Genomic DNA, 19,822 nt, shown 5'->3' with positions numbered 1-19,822 from the left:
ATTTGCTGAGCGCGTGCAATTGCTGAGCAGGGGACCAAACAACTTCAATGGGTAGGTACACAGGCCATGATATAAATCAACTGGGATTCAGTGTGCAGCTCTGCACTATAAACCAGGTTCCAAGCATGCAGTTGTGTTGTTAAAAATACACAAATGGGGAGGCAGCCACAACAAGGAAACAAGACACTTAGGTGTAAACCATGTAAGCTTCTGTCACAATTTTTGACAAGGTAAGTGTATTAAGATTTTAAAATAGCCATATTACAATATTCGTGTGTTCATGACACAAGACCAAGGAGTCTGGCAGTCATAAATACTTCATTAAGGAGAAACAGAATCTCAGCTTCTCCCCCATGCTTGGTGTTCTATATGATCCCAGTAAATTCAAAATCAAAGATGAAGCAAACATCTTACAACCTGTATGCCAAACCTTGTACCGCCTATTGTTGGTTACATTGCACCCTCTGGGCACCCCCCAAGTCATCATCATCCTCTTCATATGCTTCTGCTTGTTGTTGTTGCTGCTTCCTCCTCACTTCCTCTTCCATGTTTACATCATGTAGTGTAGTCTCTTCGCACTCATCCAGATCCATACCTGCCGTTTGGTTTGTTGGTTTGGAAGGTAGCACTACTTCCAATGCCTTACACTGCTCAGGGCTAAGAGCCCCCGACTCAGGAAAGTCAATTTGAAACTTAATGTACAGACTACCTTTCATAAAAGGCCTCTGATACTGAGGCATGCCCTCGTGATTGACGGCTTTATATTGACCTGCAACAAGGGTATATCAGAATGTGTTTTCAAAGACTTTCAATAGTCTTGGCATTTTGAAATCCCAAAAAGAGCCACAACCGGGAGCAGACCTGGCGTAACAATCTCCCCTGCATTAGACTTGATCAGCAACTGCCGACCATCAAGGTGAGTTAATGCAAATTGGAAGCCACATAGGGCCTCTGTCAATGTCAAAGTGTGATCAACGAACAGGTCATCTGCCTTCCTCTTAAATTTTGGGTGCTCTTTCAATTGCAAAACAAAAACAATATCTCCAGTCTGAGTGTCTGGCTGAAACATCCAAAACCACAACCCCACACAGAGCTTGTCGTTAGAGGTGTGCCATGATGCCCTGAAAGAAAACAGGGGCGAAAAAAAGGGCCCACAGCATGAAGGATGGCAGGCTACTTCCCAGAACCTACATACAACGTGAAATAAATCTAGGGGACTCGTGTTTTACTGTAGGATGAACATTTCAGGGAGAATTTAACGTACAGCCTCATCTGCTTCCCCTTGAAAGACTATCTTCTGGCCATGCTGCATCCCTTTCTCCACGTGGACTTCCAAGACTTTCTTATCTTCAACAACCTTGGCTCCTCTGCACATAGTACACTTGTCCTTTTCATAGATGCATTCACCTACACAGAGGAAAGATAATGAGCTTTCTGTGCTTGTTCTAGCAAAAACAATGACAACCTAAACGAAAGTCATTACCTGATCCTTTGCAATCTGGACATACATGCTGCATCTGCTGTATCATATTAGGCCCAAGATGGCGAATAGAGACTTTCATGCCAGCTCCTTGACAACCAGGACAGCGACAGCTTGCACCAGATTTGGATCCCTTCCTGTTTAACAATGCGACATGACATGCTATGAGATCACTCAAACAGGTTTTACTTTAGAATCTTCCGGCAGAGGCGGCAGCTGAAAGCACTCAGCTCAGCAATGACCCAGCATAATTCCCTGATGAACCAAAACAGCTTTTAAAAAATAACGCAGAAAAGCCGTACCCTTTACACTTTGAACATAAAATATTTCTTGATAGGGAAAGCTTCTTCGACGTTCCGTTGTAAAGATCTTCGAGGGAAACTTTGAGAGGGTGCACAACGTCTTCTCCCCTCCTTACCCTGCGAGTTCCTCTACTACTACCTCCTGCCAAAGAAACAACGTTGACGCCTAATTAGAAAAATCCTCGAAACAGACGACGTGGAGATAATTCGAAGTAGCGATGAGCACGGACCTCCAAAGGAATGACCGCTTGCACCCCCAAAGAAAGACTCGAAAATGTCAAAAGGGTTTACAGAGGGGCCGCCTCCACCCATTCCTTCCTTTAGAGCCTCCTCGCCATACTGATCGTAAATCTCCCTTTTTTCGGGATCGCTAAGAACCTCATAAGCCTGGGCAAGTTCCTTAAACTGCCAGCACCGAAGCAGGCATGTTAATTCATCCAAATGCCTCAACGAAGGTAACTCAAAACAACAAATCATCGAGATTCACAAGTTAATCCGCGCGGAGCTCACAATGCCGCGGATCCCAGAACAGCATACAGGCAAAAAGGCAGGAGGCAGGCGAGCACCTTCTCCGGATCGCCGCCTTTATCGGGGTGATTTTTGATGGCGGCCTTGCGGTAAGCCTTCTTGAGTTCGTCTTGGGAGCAAGAGTTGGAGACGCCGAGGATGTCATAGTATTTAGTGTTGTCACTTTTGGGGGGACGACGGCCAAACATGGTGAAGGGAAGAGGAAGGAGCGGCAGAGGAAGCAGAAGCAGGAGGAGAGCAGGAGGCCTGCGCTCCGAAGCTACTGCTGAGGATCGTGCTGCTGCTGCTGCTGCTGCTCCAAAAAAAGAATTTAGATCTCTGATGTCCAAAGTATTTATATGAGCCCCTCGTGAGAGAGACAACGCCTCCACCGTCCATCTCACCTCTCATCCTACGGCCACCATCTTCCCTCACCCCCCCCCCCCCGCCATTACTAAGGCAAATAGCCTCCACACCCAACAAAAATGCTAGGGTCTCATGCCAACGCTCTCACTCCAGAGTAGAAGGCAAACGTGGATGCCACAGCAACAATGGCAGGGATCTCGGAAGGGCTGACGACAATTTCAAAGGTTTCAGCAAATGAGAGTGCTCGATTGCCCGTAATGCTGGGGTGGAGAGCGAAATTTTCGCTCTCCACCCCAGCATTACGGTGCCATGAATTTGGACATCAAATACGGGAACATGACAAGCTTTGGCAAGCGTTGGCATGTATTGGCAATGCCAATATGTCAACGCAAGAACTCCTTGTAAGTGTTTGTTTTGCCTTATGGGGAATGCGCAAGGGCCTTAAATGAATGCTATCATGGAACGATAACATGAGAGGGGATTTAAAGGTTATCCTAATCTATTGGTTCGGATGTTAAGTAAATCTAACTGAACATGCTAACTAATTATGTGCCCATTATGTAACCAAGTGTGACAATATAGGTCTAATTTCCCCCACCCTTGAGAACTCTTTATGTGACAATTCTCTAAAGGAGTCTCTCATTTTTTATGTGACATTTCTTTATAATCCTCCCTCATTTGCCCTTTGAGATTATGTCATGCTTAACGGGGAAAACTTTTTTTTTCTCATCCACCCATTTAGCGTTACCTACACTGCACATAGCGGCGCTTGAACGCGGGTCGTCTCCTTAGTAGGCAAGTGCCCTACCATTGGGCTAATGTAGCTTCCACTAAGGGAGGAAACTTCTCTATCTCGTCTATCTCTTCTCTATCTCTATCTCTATATTTCTAATAGAAAAGGGTGCCATGTGGCGAGCAATGGCACCACTCTTCCTTGCAAGTTGAGGCCCTCCACGTGGCATGCCCCCCCTCTGATTTCAAAATGACCAACCGAAATTCCCTCACGCTTTTAATCACTACTACACACGATCCTATTCCAACATTTACGTACCGATGTTTAGCGTGCACGCGGCGCTAATCATCGGTATGAAAAGTGCATTTTGTAAAGCGTCGCTATATAGCGACGTTAAGCAAACGTCGCTATATAGCGACGATTATAAAGGTCACTATATAGCGACTTTTAAGTGTCGCTATATAGCGACACTGAGACACTATTTTATAGCGACGTTTTTCAGAGATGTTTTTTACTCATATAGGCCTTAAAAGTTAGTTTTTTCCAATGACAAATTTTTTTAAATTTTCATACATGTTTGATCTCATAGAGAATAAAAATACGAGAGCATGTACATGTTTGATCCTTTGAAAGAATAAAAGTACAAGAGCATGTACATCAAGTTCAAAGCTCATATATTCATGTCTACGTTTGAGACTTGGCTTCATCTTGAGCCAAGTCTAGTGTGCCAAACAAGTCTACGTTTGAGACTTGGCTTCATCCTGAGCCAAGTCTAGTGTGCCAAACAAGTCTATCTCCAACTCTATACTGAGTTGATCTCCTATATCATCATCGTACGTTCACCATAGACTTGATCATCTTCTTCAATAAAGTCGGGTAATTCTTGATGATCGTCATCTTCTTCCTCAATATCGTGATCTCCATCTTCCTCCCATATGATGTCATTATGCGCATCTTCCTCTTGGCTCATATTGTGATCTTCATCTTCTTCTTTAAATCCATCTGGATCAATTGGATCCGGCATTGATAGTGGCATCTCCATATCCACATGATCTCTATCTTCATATCAACATTAGTAGTATGAAGGTATACGCACACCACCCTCCTCATCCTGTCTCAAGATTTCGTGTTGTGTACACATGCAATATTAATCACGAACTCAAATAGCAATGACTTTTCGATGATCCATCACCATGTACACCACCAACGGTGGGTATTGGTTTGGGGTCCTCCCCATACATCCTCAAGTGGCGCATGACAATATGGCGTTGATGTCATACTTCTCACTTGCAATGAGTGCAATGACAATACAACCTCTCCGTAAGCCACTTTGCACTCCCGAGCATTGGATTGGTGCATCATCTGACAAGCTTTTACTCGTCCCTTCCATCTGCACACCTCTAAAGTCACAACACAAAATCCAAGGAAATTCATTAAGATAAAAAAAATAGCCACCCATGAGCTCCTTCCCTCTCTTCTTAGATCAAGTGCCTTGAATTGACACTTTTAAGGTATAAGTGTCGCTATATAGCGACACTTAGGGTTAAAGGTCGCTATATAGCAACTTTTAGGGTTAAGTGTCACTATATAGCAACTTTTAGGGTTAAAGGTCGCTATATAGCGACTTTTAGGGTTTAGGGTTTAGGATTTAGTATTAAAGGTCGCTATATAGCGACAAAAAAGCGTTGCTATATAGCGACGCTGTGGGTTAAAATTGAAACCCGTCGTGACGCACAGCGCTTTCTTTAGCACTGTCTAATCTCTATTCTAAGCAAAGCAATCTCTCCTCCCACCAATTTCCGACGACCTCCCACTCTATTCTCCACTCCTTACCACTACTCACCCCTCTCCTAGCTCTTGTGCTCCCCTCCACCCTTCTCCCTCTTTGGTTTCTTGAAAGGAAGTTTTGAAGAGGTGAGTCTCTTTGAACAATGTAGGTAGGTTTTTTGTGAGATTTCGTTTTGTGAGTGCTTCTCCTTGTATTGCTAAAGCTGCTTACTAGTTTTCATGCTTAATTACTAGTTTTTATGCTTGATTTCAAAGGATTGAAACAAAAAACGAGATTTCAAGAAAGAAAGAAGACTCCTCTCTTTTGTAGGGCCAGTCCACAAAACACCGAGCGGGACGTACTATTCCAAGTACGTGCTTCCTCTTTTTCCCATTTGTTTTTTTTTTTATTTGCATTGGCCTGCAGCTAGCGCTTTACGCGCTAGCTGCAGTGATGGGTGTAGGAACCCTCTCTTCCCCTCTCTTCCCTCTTCTCTCCTCTTCTTTCCTTCCTCTCCTTCTCCTTCTCCTTCTCCTTCAATCTTTCAATCTCTTTCCCCCTCTTTTTTCCTCTTTTGTTTTCCTCTTCTTCTCCTCTTTCCCCCCCTCTTTTCCCTCTTTCATGCTCATGCTCTTATGCTCATGCATAAGCATAAGCATAAGCATGAGCATAAAAGCAGGAGATATGCTCATGCATAAGCATGAGCATATGTCTCTTTTTCCCTCTTTCCTTTTCCTCTTCTTCTCTCTTTCTTTCCCTCTTTCCCCTTTTCCAATCTCTCTTTCCTTTCCCTCTTCTTCTCTCTTCTCCTCTTTCCCCTCCTCTTTTCCCTCTTTCATGCTCATGCTCTTATGCTCATGCATAAGCATGAGCATATGCTTATGCTTATGCATAAGACTCCTTTTATGCATAAGCATAAGCATAAGCATAAGAAGGAGACATATGCTCATGCTTATGCTTATGCATGAGCATAAGAGAAGGAGACATATGCTCATGCATAAGCATGAGCATATGTCTCTTTTTCCCTCTTTCCTTTCCCTCTTCTTCTCTCTTTCTTTCTCTCTTTCTATGCTCATGCATAAGCATGAGCATATGTCTCTTTTTTCCTTTTTCCTTTCCCTCTTCTTCTCTCTTTATTTCCCTCTTTCCCCTTTTCCAATCTCTCTTTCCTTTCCCTCTTCTTCTCTCTTCTCCTCTTTCCCCCCCTCTTTTCCCTCTTTCATGCTCATGCTCTTATGCTCATGCATAAGCATAAGCATGAGCATATGCTTATGCTTATGCATAAGACTCCTCTTATGCATAGGCAAAGCATAAGCATAAGAGAAGGAGACATATGCTCATGCTTATGCTTATGCATGAGCATAAGAGAAGGAGACATATGGAGCATATGTCTCTTTTTCGCTCTTTACTTTCCCTCTTCTTCTCTCTTTCTTTCCCTCTTTCCCCCTTTCCAATCTCTCTTTCCGTTCCCTCTTCTTCTCTCTTCTCCTCTTTTCCACCCTCTTTTCCCTCTTTCATGCTCATGCATAAGCATAAGCATAAGCATAAGCATGAGCATATGTCTCCTTCTCTTATGCTTATGCTTATGCATGAGCATAAGAGAAGTAGACATATGCTCATGCATAAGCATGAGCATATGTCTCTTTTTCCCTCTTTACTTTCCCTCTTCTTCTCTCTTTCTTTCCCTCTTTCCCCCTTTCCAATCTCTCTTTCCGTTCCCTCTTCTTCTTTTCTCTTATGCATAAGCATAAGCATAAGCATAAGAGAAGGAGACATATGCTCATGCATAAGCATGAGCATATGTCTCTTTTTCCCTCTTTACTTTCCCTCTTCTTCTCTCTTCCTCTCTTTTTCCCCCTCTTTTCCCTCTTTCATGCTCATTCTTTTTAAATTGTTTTATTCTTTAAGTTCCAATCTAATTTTCAATTTATATGGTTCACTCTTAGGGTGCAAGCTCCAGCGTCCCATCACCGGAGGCGAGCAGCAAGGCTAGGGATCAAGCCAACAAGACGAGGATCAGGGAGAAGGCACAACTCAAGAGGACCAAGGATCAGGCCAACAAGACGAGGAGGAGGACAAGGACGACAAGGACGATTCAAATGAGTAGTAGTAGTAGTTGCAGTTTGCATATACTTCGCCATGTATGTCATTTTGTATATCCGCTCGTTTGAGCAATTTTGTATCACCCTTTTCGAAAGGGTAATTTTGTAACAAACAATGTTGTATATGCTCGACATGTATATCCTTTTGTTGCTCGATCATTTCATTTGAGCGATTTTGTATCATCCTTTTCGCAAGGGAAATTTTGTAATAAAAAACTTTTTTTTGTAATTAAAAATAAAAAAGCATTAGTGGGGCAAAACAGGGCTTGCTATGGCCCTTTTTAGCCCCACTAATGCTTTTTTTTTACTTCTGTTAATGGTCGCTATATAGCAACGTTTACCAGTGTCGCTATATAGCGACGATTATCAATGTCGCTATATAGCGACAGCGTCGCTATATAGCGACGGTTCTTTTCCGATGCTTTTAGCGACTTTTATAACGACGTTTGCGCTCGTGAAAAAAAAAAATTTAATGTGAAAAGCATCGGTATTTTTGTCGAAAAAGGGCCTATGCCTTGTAGTGAATGTCATGCAAAGCATGGGTATTGAACTAGTTAGGATTATACTCTACCAAGGGGAAAACATCCAAATAAACCATCCATGTTTCCCTTATCTTCCCCCTCCATGGCATATGCCCATAAGAATGCCTTAAAATGGGCACAAAATGCATGAGAAGAAGTTGAATGCCTCCTACGTCTATGGTGACCCCAACAATAGAGGTGAAAGCATTTGTCGCATTGCTTTTGTAAAATACTATTAAAGAGCAAGCTCAAATCTAATTATTGACCCTCTATGCAAGCGCTTTGACCTTCATAAATTTTCACATCCACCTTATCACTCCCTTCACCTTGCCGAGACCTTGCCTCATCCTTTACAAGGTACTTAAATTTTATATTATTTTTTATAACCAACGTCTTTTTATGTACTTTGGTGAATATTCCAAAAAAATATTAATATTTAAAACATAGTGTAGAGTAAATAACTCTCTCTCTCTCTCTCTCTCTCTCTCTCTCTCTCTCTCTCTCTCTCTCCTCAACAAAAACAAGGGTGCATGTATGCACGCAAGCACTTGGCTCCAACTTGTGGGTTTTATGGGTCTTTAGACAGTGTCGATTGTTTAGTAGGAAATAATAAAAACGATACGCTTTGAGGACTCGCAAGATCCATTAGGCTTTGCTAAGGTTCTATAGTTATTTGCATGCTATCAAATTGACTGCAATGCCATTGCCTTTTTTTAAAAAACTATAATTTAAAACTGAAAGGTAAATCTCTTCACCGCCAGGCATAAAGCCCATTAGGCAATTTGACTTTTCATTGAAACGATATAAGCATTCCAAGATTCACTATGGATGACTATAAAACCAACTATTTTCCATCGAATTATCGTAATGATTAGGCATGAACGTAATAGCTGAAAGATCACAAGTTCGAAACCCACAGATAGATACTAACATCACAATCAAATTTTAGATTGCAATCAAGTGTCCAAATCCCCAAATTAGTTCCTTATTTTGTGGGAACTTTTATATCATGTACTACATGCCTTCCTTGCCCACACTCTTACCTAAAACAAACACTATCCAAGAACATACATCTTGATGTTTCCTCATTCTTGGAACTTGCATTGCTTTAGAAAACTAGTGCTTCGACAATATAAGCCACAAACATTTATGTATGACATTTTTCCAATCCTTTTCATTGAAACGATATAAGCATTCCAAGATTCACTATGGATGACTATAAAACCAACTACTTTCCATCGAATTATCGTAATGATTAGGCATGAACGTAATAGCTGAAAGATCACAAGTTCGAAACCCACAGATAGATACTAACATCACAATCAAATTTTAGATTGCAATCAAGTGTCCAAATCCCCAAATTAGTTCCTTATTTTGTGGGAACTTTTATATCATGTACTACATGCCTTCCTTGCCCACACTCTTACCTAAAACAAACACTATCCAAGAACATACATCTTGATGTTTCCTCATTCTTGGAACTTGCATTGCTTTAGAAAACTAGTGCTTCGACAATATAAGCCACAAACATTTATGTATGACATTTATAAGCCACAAACATTTATGTATGATGTTTCCTCATTCTTGGAACTTCCAATTCAAACCTCTATCCATGGATCTCCCTTCCAATCCTTGCTTCTTGAATCAACTTGGCGTCTCAAATTTTCTTGACTTGACTTCTTAGATTTGCTTGACTTCTCGAATCTCTATTTTTTGGACCTTTACCTTAGAACCTTACGATATCCAGCTACCCTTGGAGCTTGATCACCCCAGATGCTTGGACCTCAAGTGACTTCAAATTCCCAACTCTGCTTGCCCCTATTTAGAATCAAATGTTCAGCAATTAATATTTGCATCTCCACTTTCCATGATCTAGAATCAAATATCTGGAATCGATCTTCACTTCCTCCATTGAAAACCCATAACTTCTATCTATATCCAACAACAATATAATAGACATTGGAGTTTGTAATCCTTCCAATGCAGTTTCCATCTCTATGAGGGTGCTTTCTTCACTACCCACTAATTCATGGTTTTGCTACCTTTAGCTTCATTGGACGTGTTCATTCATCAGCATTGCTAAGACACAACTAAACTTTGATACAATAGCTCTCCCTCTCAAATCAACTCGGCTCCAACTTTGGAGTTGGTCCGTGACATTGTCGCTTCAATCTATTTCTATCCTAGCTACACATTACTATGTTGATGAGGCCCTAAACAATGTGGAAAAGTATCAATAGTGCTCATCCCAAAATCTAGCTCTTCATTTGAAAAAATTCATCATAATGCTCAATGCACTTGTTCCATTCAGATGGAATGGGGACCCTCTTTAGCAAAGCTCTTCACCATCATTATGAGTGTTGAGTGAATTCAGGTGCATATGAGTGAAAGGAGTGCAACTTAAATGGATGCAATAGCATAATAAATGAGCAAAAAACTCATCCAAAGAACCCTTAATAGAAGAATGCTATTATGGCTAGCAAGCCGATTGCATAAAGAAACATCCAAATCATGCTTACTTAGAACTACCAATGTTGAACTTTGGAGCAGCTCCAATTATACCCTCTCGGATTCCCTCGCCTCAACTTCAAAGAAATCCACTCTTCAACTCGTTGCCATTACTTTATGGCCATCCTGTTTGTCACTTTCTCCACTATATAATATATTCATCCAAGAAAACCATCAGTAATCACCCATGCCACTATGACCATATTGCACACCTAGATAGTTGTTGCAAGTGCCTTCCCTTGTGCTAGCTCCATTTTCAACCTAGGAGAACTATGCAAGTTCTCAAAGAATGGATGGCATGCTATTGCAATATCGTGAGCAACCCCAAACCCATTAGTGCATACTAGTAACCCATTTAGGTAGGATGGTATCCCCATAACTTGTGTAACCCATGAAGGTAAAACATAATGTACATATAATTAAGATCTTTCTTTAGGTCCCTGAGTAATTAGGATGAATCCTCTCAATGCATGACCTTATTCCCATCCCCCACTCACATACTCATCTTTTATTATTATTGGGATCCCACATGAGAATAGTCCATAGAAGCTAATGCCATAGTGCTCATAGATAGACACAAGGTCATCCCAAACATGTTGATGCATGTGGAAAACTAGATTTCACATGCAAAATCCATTTGAGTGCAATGATATGTAAAAATGCATGTGAGTTGAGGTGCCACCCCTCTAATGAAACAAGCTATGCTTCACCTTTGGTACTATTGCAAAATTTCAATGACCAATCATCATAATAAAACCAATGAATGCTTAGGAAAGAAGGAAATGCTTAGACAAAACACAAAATCTTTAAAAAACCCTATGCGTAAACTAACCCTAGCATCTACATAATAACCCCCTTAAGACATTCACCATCCACAATGAAGGTAGAGTTACTCAACATAATACCTCTTCAAATGAGCTACATTAAACATGTCTTGGATAGTAACTACACAGAATCATTAGGAAACATTTGCACAATTTGATATGGTCCCATCTACCTCATCTTCAACTCAAATGTCTATCATAACACTATTTTTTATGCTTTTGTCTCTTGCGTACAAAGCTATCATCCAAACTCTCATCTAAGACATGAGTAGAATAAACCTCTTCTTAATGAAGCCCTCCACTCCTAACTTCTACTAACTACTAGAGCACCAACTCTGGCAGCATTGCCTCCCAACCAAAAACCAACAAGAATGGGGTTGCATTTGTATGAGCTATCGAATAAGCCCACAAGGCTAAATGTAGCCTCTTATTCCAATCTATCTTGTGTAGATTACAAGTCTTGTTAGTCGACACATCACAAATGACCTTGCTAATTTGCTCTACCTAGCTATTGCACTTGGGATGGTATTATGTAGACTTTTCAATGTAATGTGGCATGGGTAGTAATAATCTGAATTGTCTCATTTAGGAAATGAGTATTATAGTATTACATTAGCGCACGGCGACATTCAACCTCACAATAATATTCTCATATAAGAAGATAGCTACATTCTTGGCCTTATCCTCACAAAATGCATCGGCCTCTACCCACTGAATGACATAGTCCATAGCCAGTATAGTATATGTAATGATTACTTGCCACTTTGGTCAAAGGATTTTTTGGGCTTACAAAGCCAATGCTCCATTTCTCAAATGTTTTGAGTGGAATAATGGGGTTCACTACTAAGTTGTCTCAAGGCTTGGGCTTACCCATACACTGACAAACATCACACTTCCTCACATAGGTCTTATCGTTTTGAGCCACCAAAGGTTTGCTAATAACACCTTATTGCTTGTCATCTCACTAGACCAAAAAATGGCCTCCACAAACATCATCTTAGTAGACATGGATAATGCTTGAGACCTAATGGGATAATATGCATTGGCGTAATACCATGTCTAGGCATAGCTTGTAAAGTATGCCCCCTACACCAATCTCCTACATTGGGACTAGGATCAATCCCTTAGGGAACTACCTCTGACTTAGATACTTTGCAATGCCCACTGCATTTACCAAAAATAAAGAGGCATCAGGGAAATTGTCAGCAACAACCCTCTTTGCATCATCATCATACCTAATCTAAGGTAATTATTGAGCTAGCTCTGGTTCTCTCTTAGCATCAAGGCCACTCAAAATTGGAACTTTTGAAGGACCAAAAGCCATCTAGGAATGCTTCTTGACAAGGTTGTCTTTAGAATTAAATAATTTAGGGCATGGTGATCAACAAAGAACATGAATGGTCTTGCTAATAGATTTCTATACTATAAACACCATTCCTAATGCCTCCTTCTCTGAATTTAAATAATTATGCTCAACTATTACTAATTGTTGAATTGCACATTAGAGTGAATGATCAAGTCCAACCAGCAAGAGCAGGCTGTTAATGGAAAATGCTAATGCATCCACTTGCACATGGAACTCCTTCTCCTAATTAGAAGAAACTAAATTGGTCCTATCACCAATTCTTGTTTGAGCTAGTAGAAATCTTGGACCCACACTTCGTATCCGCTGTGAGCTAGCAAAAACCTTCCATGCACTCAGTATCCCATGTGAGCTTAGCACCCTTCCTCATCAACTTTGTCGGAGGAAATGCCTTATCTATGTAGAAACAAATGAATCTCCTATAGGACCTCACATATCTTGGGAAGGATCAAAATTCATTTGCATTTGGAACCCTAAGGCCTAATAACGTCTTCCTAACATTTGATCCCAAGTAGCCAATTGTAGCCCATAATGGACTATAAACACATAAGGGGCTGCAGACACCTGAGGAACCACAAACATGTGTCTTTGCAGCCCATATATGACTAGAAACATCATTCAAACAATCAATACTACACCAAAGTAGGTTTGGAGTATGTTGTCATTACAAACGTGCTCTGGTGTAGGAGATGATGTTGTCCCTAGGTTCATCTCTTGGCATAGTTTACCACTCAATTAGCTTGATCCCTTGAGTTGTATGCTTTGTAAAAAAGCGGGCAGTCCCCAAATGCTACCTCCTCGTCCTTCACTGAAACCATAAAGAGCTCACTCTCCTCCTCAAGTCTGATCGTGGGAAGTAGCTCCACCATGTTCACTCCTATTCTTCTAAAAAGTATGTTTTAAACTATGTCCATGACCTTAAATGGCCAAATCAATGGTACACATACCATAATATTGCGATGTAATCCAAGGTTGCTAGGAAATGTTGAGCCTATATAATTATATTCCTTGGTTATTGTATTAGTGTTTGACTCAAACCTTAGCATATGGTGGATTGGGTCATCCTCCCAAATACCCAAGAACCTACCATAAGGAACGCCTCCCCCAATTGGGTCATCCTTTCAATTATTCAAGAACCTACCATAAAGAATGTCTAAGGCGCAATACCCTTCTCATCTCTATAATAAGGTTTCAAATGATATATTACTAAGAATGGTTAGATTAAGCTTACAATGGAATTTGCTATAAATCATAGCTATTGCCATGCCTCACTAAGCATCATATTACTGGCAAAAGAGCAATATATTGGTGTGAGGCCCATTGCTCCACCCTGATAGTCCACATAAGAGTGACCTGCATTCACATCAAACATGGGCTGATCTACCTTCTCATTTCCCTTTCGTGATACCTGCATACCACTATCTGCATTCCTTTGAGGAGATTCTCCTGATCTCAATCTGCCTGTCCATGGCAAAGTATGTGAACCACTGCTAGAGGACACTGTAGGTCCACTAATATTTTGTGAGTGACTGCTGTGAATTCTGTGTAGCATTACCATTTTGTGCATCTACATCATCAATCACATTTACTGGTTTATACCAGCTACTCATCTCATCAAAAACATCTCTGCTCATTGTAAACTTATGAGTAGAAGGGTTATAGCATCTATACCCTTTTTGCTGTAAAGAATAACCAATAAAGATGCACTTCTCAGCTTTTGGATCCAACTTGGACCTCAACTCATCTGGCACATGAACATAGGCAATGCAACCAAAAAATTTCAAATGAGAAATATCTGGTTTCCTACCAGTATACATCTCCTCTGGCATAATGCCATGTATTGCTGCAGTGGGAGTCCTGTTCATTATGTAAACTGATGTAGCAACTGCTTCAGCCCAATAATAATCTGGTAGGTCTTTTTCATTTAGCATGGCCCGAGATACCTCTCCAATATGCGTGTTTTTCCTTTCTACAAGTCCATTTTGCTATGGGGTATGACTGCATAAATATGGCTGCTTTATGCCATGCTCTTGTAGAAACCTTGCAAACTCATTTGAGAGGTACTCTCCCCCTCCATCTGACCTTAGGCATTTTATTTGCAGGCTTGTTTCTTTTTCAACCATAGCTTTAAAATCTTTGAAATGCCCAAACACTTCACTTTTCTTTTTCATAAAATACACCCAAACTTTTCTGTTGTAATCATTAATAAAAGTGAGAAAATAATGACAGCCTCCAATAGATGTAGCTTTAGTAGTCCACACATCAGAGTGGATTAATTCCAATGGCTTCTTGCTCTCTTGAACATGTCTAGGAAATGGTTTCCTTGCCTGTTTTCCAAATTGATAGGCTTCACATACCTTATGCATTTCTGCAACCTTGAATTTAGGCAATCCTACAACAATATTTTGGGCCTGCATTGATTTAAGTCACTGTACATTAACATGACCAATGCGTTTATGCCAGATATCAATATCTGCAACTACACCGGTCCCATGTGCAAAACATTGCTGCACTCGATTCAGGCATGTCTGCATCTAACGTAAACATCCTGCCCTTCTTCTTTCCTTTTGCTATCAAGCGACTGTTATTTTTCATATCCTCAACAAAGCATGCACGAGGATTAAATCTGACCTGCAAGCCCTGCTCAACCATTTGACCAACAGAAACCAGGTTCTTGGTGATATTCGGGACATGAAATACATCAGACAGGTATTTCTTTTTTCCATCTTGCATAGACAAAGGAATTTTACCAATCTGCATAATAGGATGTGCAGTATCATCACCAGTCTCCACAAATCCTGGTCTTTCCATTTTCCTTGCATCCTGCATTCATTCTGCATGACCTGTCATGCAGTTTGATGCACCTGAGTCAACATACCACACATCATTGCTTTCTTCTGCACTTGTCATAGAATTGGTCATGTGTTGCACCATAAATAAATGCTCATTTCTGTCATCACCCTATCTACTAGAAGATGCATAATTCCCTTGCTGTAATTTTCCATTCATGATGTCATTTTGCTTTTTATAGCAGTCTTTAGCCATATGACCCATTTTACCATAGTAGTAGCATTCAACATTGCTGTTTGCATTTTGGCCTCTCTGCCATCCACCACGACCTCTTTGGCTCTGCCTGCCTCTAGAGTTACCACGTCTTCCTCCATAGGACTGGTTTTCTTGAGTTTGTTGCATATTATGATTTCTACCAAGGCCTCCAAATCGGCCTCCTCTACCTCTGCCTCTACCTCTTCTAGCATTTGAGTAGAAGAGAGTTTCTTTTGAAGTTCCTCCTGAAGAAGATGCACCACCATTTCTCTACTCTTCAGAAATTAGAAGAGCAAAATCAGGAAATTTTTCACGGATGGCAATGGATGTCCAGAAGTGTGCATAATTCTTTCCTAGACCATTCAAGGTCACAGAAACTAAATCATCATCTTCCACTGGCGACCCAATGAAAGCAAGTGCATCTGCAATTTTCTTCACCTTCATGTGGTAGTCATTGATGCTCATATTTTCTCTCTGCACATTGTGCAACTCCTACTTGAGCTGCATTTTCCTGGCTTGCATATTTGTGATGTACATTTTTGCCAAAGTATCCCATGCCTCCTTTGGCGTACTTGCATCCTGAATATGCACAATCATAGAATCTGAAATACTGATAGACAGCCAGTACATAACTTTTCTAGCTCTCTCATGCCATCCTTTAAATGCCTGCATTTCCTGTTGATTGGGAACATTAGGAAGAATTGGTTCTTCATTTCCTATAATCAACTCCCAATAGCCTTTTCCCATAAGGAAATTCGTCATTCTAAACTTCCATGCTTGGAAGTTGTTCTTGTCAAGCTTTTCAGTGACAATCTATGAAAGAGAATCAGACGCCATTACAGAACACTGTAAAATATTCTGTCACTGCAAAAAACATAGCTTCTGCCTCACAAGGGCAAATCTGCAAAACTGACGAAAGTGGTATCTGACCACACAGTCACTTCCTAGTGACGATTTTGCATGAACAAGCAATAAGGATGATTCTGTAACTCCCAATATCTCTGCGCACAGGCATACGATGCAATTTTTGTGGCAACTTTTCACCGACCTACAAAGCAGTGGTCGCACAGCAAAAATAGGGCCTTTTCCTCAGTGCTTGCAGAGAACTTCCGCCTCCAAAACAGGCCCCAAAATGGCCTCGAATCAAAAAGCATACATTGCCCCCTTGCCACACCACGAAGGGCATCTCAATCTGAGACAATGCACTCTTGCAATATCCAGCTATGCTACCTACAGAGATTTGCTCCCAAACTCAAAAAAGGAAAGCAACATTGGTCCTCTTACTAGGACACCACGAACTTGGTTTGCTTTCTTGAGCTCCTTACCACGAACCAGGCTTTGATACCATGTGAAGATAGTGGGAGAGAAGGAAGGAGTCTCACTTGCAGCTTTCTCACATACACAATGGGGGAATACACACAAAGGTGGAGGCTGAAAATAGTTTTCCTCTTCTTAGTTGTGAAAGCCAAAAGAACTCTAGTATAAAGAAATAGAAGAACCCTATATGTGGGTCTCAAACCAAACTCAGCTAACTAAGGTGGCATACTAACTGAGCCACGAACTAGAGTACATAAGGATAGCTATCATCCAGCTATTATTCATTGGCGGTGTGCCAACCGCATCTGCAGTTAACAAGTCGGTGACATAAATGCACAACGGTCACCCTGGCATAGCACGAGTGGTGGAGCTCGATATCTCAACAATCACTAGAATGAGATTTCCTTTACTCAATAGCAAGAACCATGCTTTCTTTGTTGTGTCAACAACGGTCCAGTTTGTGAAGACCTTGGGGTATAAATTCTTCCATTGCATTTCAGTGTCATACCATTGACAAATGCTGTAGCCTCAAGATCCATCCTATATTAAATCACAACAAAAATTTTAGGTACTTTGACAAACTACAATTATTTTGATAAATCAAAAGTACAATGAGTCCCATTGATACACCTCAAGTTTTTATTCTTCCCAATCCTATTAGTGTCAATTTCATGCTTTGGGAATAGCCTAAAAGGCTTTACAAGGCTTAAATACATGCATAAATGTGAAAAAAAATAAGGATTTACAATGAACTCGTGGATAGTGTAAAATGAAATAAAGTACAATCGAATACAAATTTGAAGTCTGTGAGATATTAGTGCAAAAAGCTCTGTCAACTCCCACAACTGGTACAAATATAATCTGCTCTCTCTAGTTCCTTAACTGATTCAACTGTAATCTGTCCTATCCACTGATACAACTTTCAATCATCTTGAAAGTTTAAAAACCTCGATCGTTGCTTAAATGGTAGGGTTGTTGTGAGTGTGAAACTGAATGTGAATGAATGGACTAACTCCGATTAGGAACTAGTCGGGAAATTTGGAGCATGGCTTTGATTGGTTTTTTTGGAGTTCTCTCCTCTAAGGACAAACTAATCTATGCTAATCTAGACTATACCAACCGTCGAAGCGAAGAAAAGCAAGAAATAATTTATTTTCCATTGTTCTTTTTAATATGCTTCGGTTGCGAATTAAAAGCAAGAAATAATCTATTTTCCATTATTCTTTTAATATACTCAGGTTGCGAGTTTAAAAAAGATAAACTTTTTATTTATAAAAACTAATTTACTTACAACTCATAAGAATTGAACATTCACATTAATAAGAAGTTGAAATCTTAATAAATTTAAATTTAAATGATAAAAACTACAAATTTAATTGGACTCCAAACCCTAAACCCTAAACCCTAAACCCCAAACCCAAAACCCAAACCCTCAAATCTTAAAACCTAACCCCAAATCCTAAACCCTAAACCCAAACCCCAAAACCTTGAACCCTAAACCCAAACCCCCAAACCCTAAACCCTAAACACAAATCCCCAAACCCTAAATCCTAAACCCTAAACTCCCAAATCCCCAAACCCTAAATCCTAAACCCTAAACTCCCAAACCCTAAACCCTAACCCCCAAATCTTAAAATCCTAAAACCTAACCCCCAAACCCTAAACCCTAAACCCAAACCTCAAAACCCTAAACCCTAAACCCAAACCTCAAAACCCTAAACCCTAAACCCAAACCCCTAAACCCTAAACCCTAACCCCCAAAACCAAAACCCTAATCCCTAAACCCTGAACCCCAAAACCTAAACCCTAAACCCTAACCCCCAAATACTAATGCCTTAAATACTAACCCCAAACCCAAACCCTAAACCGTAAACCCCTAACCCCTAACCCCAAACCCTAAGCCCTAACTCCTAAACCCTAAACCCCCATCCCTAAACCTTAAACCCAAACCCCCAAACTCTTTTTTAATTCAAATGAATTTAACTTAAAACTAATAAGAATTTAAAATTCACAATCATAAGAAGTTTAAATTTTGACAAAGTAAATTCTTATTAGTTTGAAATCACAAAATTTGAAATATAAATAAATTCAATTTCACTTAAAGTTTATGAAAAAATAACATAAAATTAAGAAAATAAGACTTAAAATAAAAAATTTAATATTTACCTAGAAGAATATATTAATTTTTCCTAAAAAGAAATAAATTAAAGTAATAATAACGAATGTAAGTTAAACTACTTTTAAAATTTTTAAAAATGTAATAAAATTAAAATTATACTTTCTATATTCCAACACAAAATGCATTTTTAAAACTATATTTCAAAAAATTTAATTGAGAAATTAAACTAGTAAATTGAAAATGGAAGTGAAACTCATTTTAAATTTTAAAAAAAAGAAAAATTTAAAATTCAAGTTTTGACAAGTTTTCCGTTTCGCACACGTTTGTCTTTTCAAACACAAGGTTGTCTTTTATCACAATTTTCAAGTTTCCACACGTTTGTCTTTTCAAACACAAGGATTCATAGTTTAAAAAAAGGCGAGAAATTTAAAATTCAAGTTTCCACACATTTCCCTTTTCAAACACTAAGGTTTATAGTTTTGTTTGTTTAAGTTTCAACGAAATCACACACCAAGGTAGATAGTTTTGTTTGCAAGTTTCCACACGTTTATATTCTCCTTCACTATCTCTCCACTAATATCTCTCATTGATCATAGCTCCCAAATTCTTCCATGAAAACATCTCTCCTTTATCCCTCCTTGATTGTCGCCCACTCATTTCTCCTCCTCATTGGTAAGATTTTCTATCTCTGATCGTACTTTCTCTTGCTCCCTCCCTCTCTGAATTTTCATCTCTCGTCCATCTCTCATCAATATCTCTCATCTCCTCTCTTCTTCTTCTCTCTCTCTCTCATGCTAGTATGCTTCTCTCTTCTTCTTCTCTCTCTCTCTCCTCTTCTTCTCTCTCTCTCTCTCTCTCCTCTTCTTC

General features: G+C 39.9%; 1 protein-coding gene across 2 annotated transcripts; it reads right to left on the bottom strand.

Annotated features, from left to right (window-relative positions):
- Nucleotides 1-234: 234 nt before the first annotated feature.
- On the bottom strand, nucleotides 235-2,613 carry LOC147888714 (dnaJ protein homolog). Of its 2 annotated transcripts, none has more exons than XM_087393022.1 (7): nucleotides 2,349-2,613; nucleotides 2,013-2,187; nucleotides 1,783-1,924; nucleotides 1,484-1,617; nucleotides 1,265-1,407; nucleotides 862-1,060; nucleotides 235-769 (listed from the first exon to the last, which is right to left on the bottom strand). In XM_087393022.1, the coding sequence occupies exons 1-7, from the start codon at nucleotides 2,496-2,498 to the stop codon at nucleotides 441-443; spliced, it is 1,272 nt and encodes a 423-aa protein (XP_087249148.1). In that variant the 5' UTR covers nucleotides 2,499-2,613; the 3' UTR covers nucleotides 235-440. The 2 variants fall into 2 exon arrangements, with proteins under 2 accessions (XP_087249148.1, XP_087249149.1); XM_087393023.1 differs by having other exon boundaries at nucleotides 1,783-1,921.
- Nucleotides 2,614-19,822: the final 17,209 nt, after the last annotated feature.

Source organism: Dipteris shenzhenensis, chromosome 21 (genome assembly GCF_047967505.1).
Source record: "Dipteris shenzhenensis isolate YYH24624 ecotype China chromosome 21, Dip_SZ_1.0, whole genome shotgun sequence".
In the NCBI taxonomy this organism is placed as follows: Eukaryota; Viridiplantae; Streptophyta; class Polypodiopsida; order Gleicheniales; family Dipteridaceae; genus Dipteris; species Dipteris shenzhenensis.
The sequence above is the reverse complement of the archived record's forward strand: the minus strand, read 5'-3'. Positions and strand labels throughout refer to the sequence as shown.

What these genes read in the sequence shown, in the direction of transcription:
- LOC147888714 (XM_087393022.1), bottom strand. Translation starts at nt 2,498, where the DNA reads ATGTTTGGCCGTCGTCCCCCCAAAAGTGACAACACTAAATACTATGAC. An exon ending in AAGGGGAAGCAGATGAGGCT is followed by an intron (nt 1,061 to 1,264) that starts GTACGTTAAATT and finishes TGGATGTTTCAG; the next exon opens with CCAGACACTCAGACTGGAGA. An exon ending in AGGGGAGATTGTTACGCCAG is followed by an intron (nt 770 to 861) that starts GTCTGCTCCCGG and finishes CCCTTGTTGCAG; the next exon opens with GTCAATATAAAGCCGTCAAT.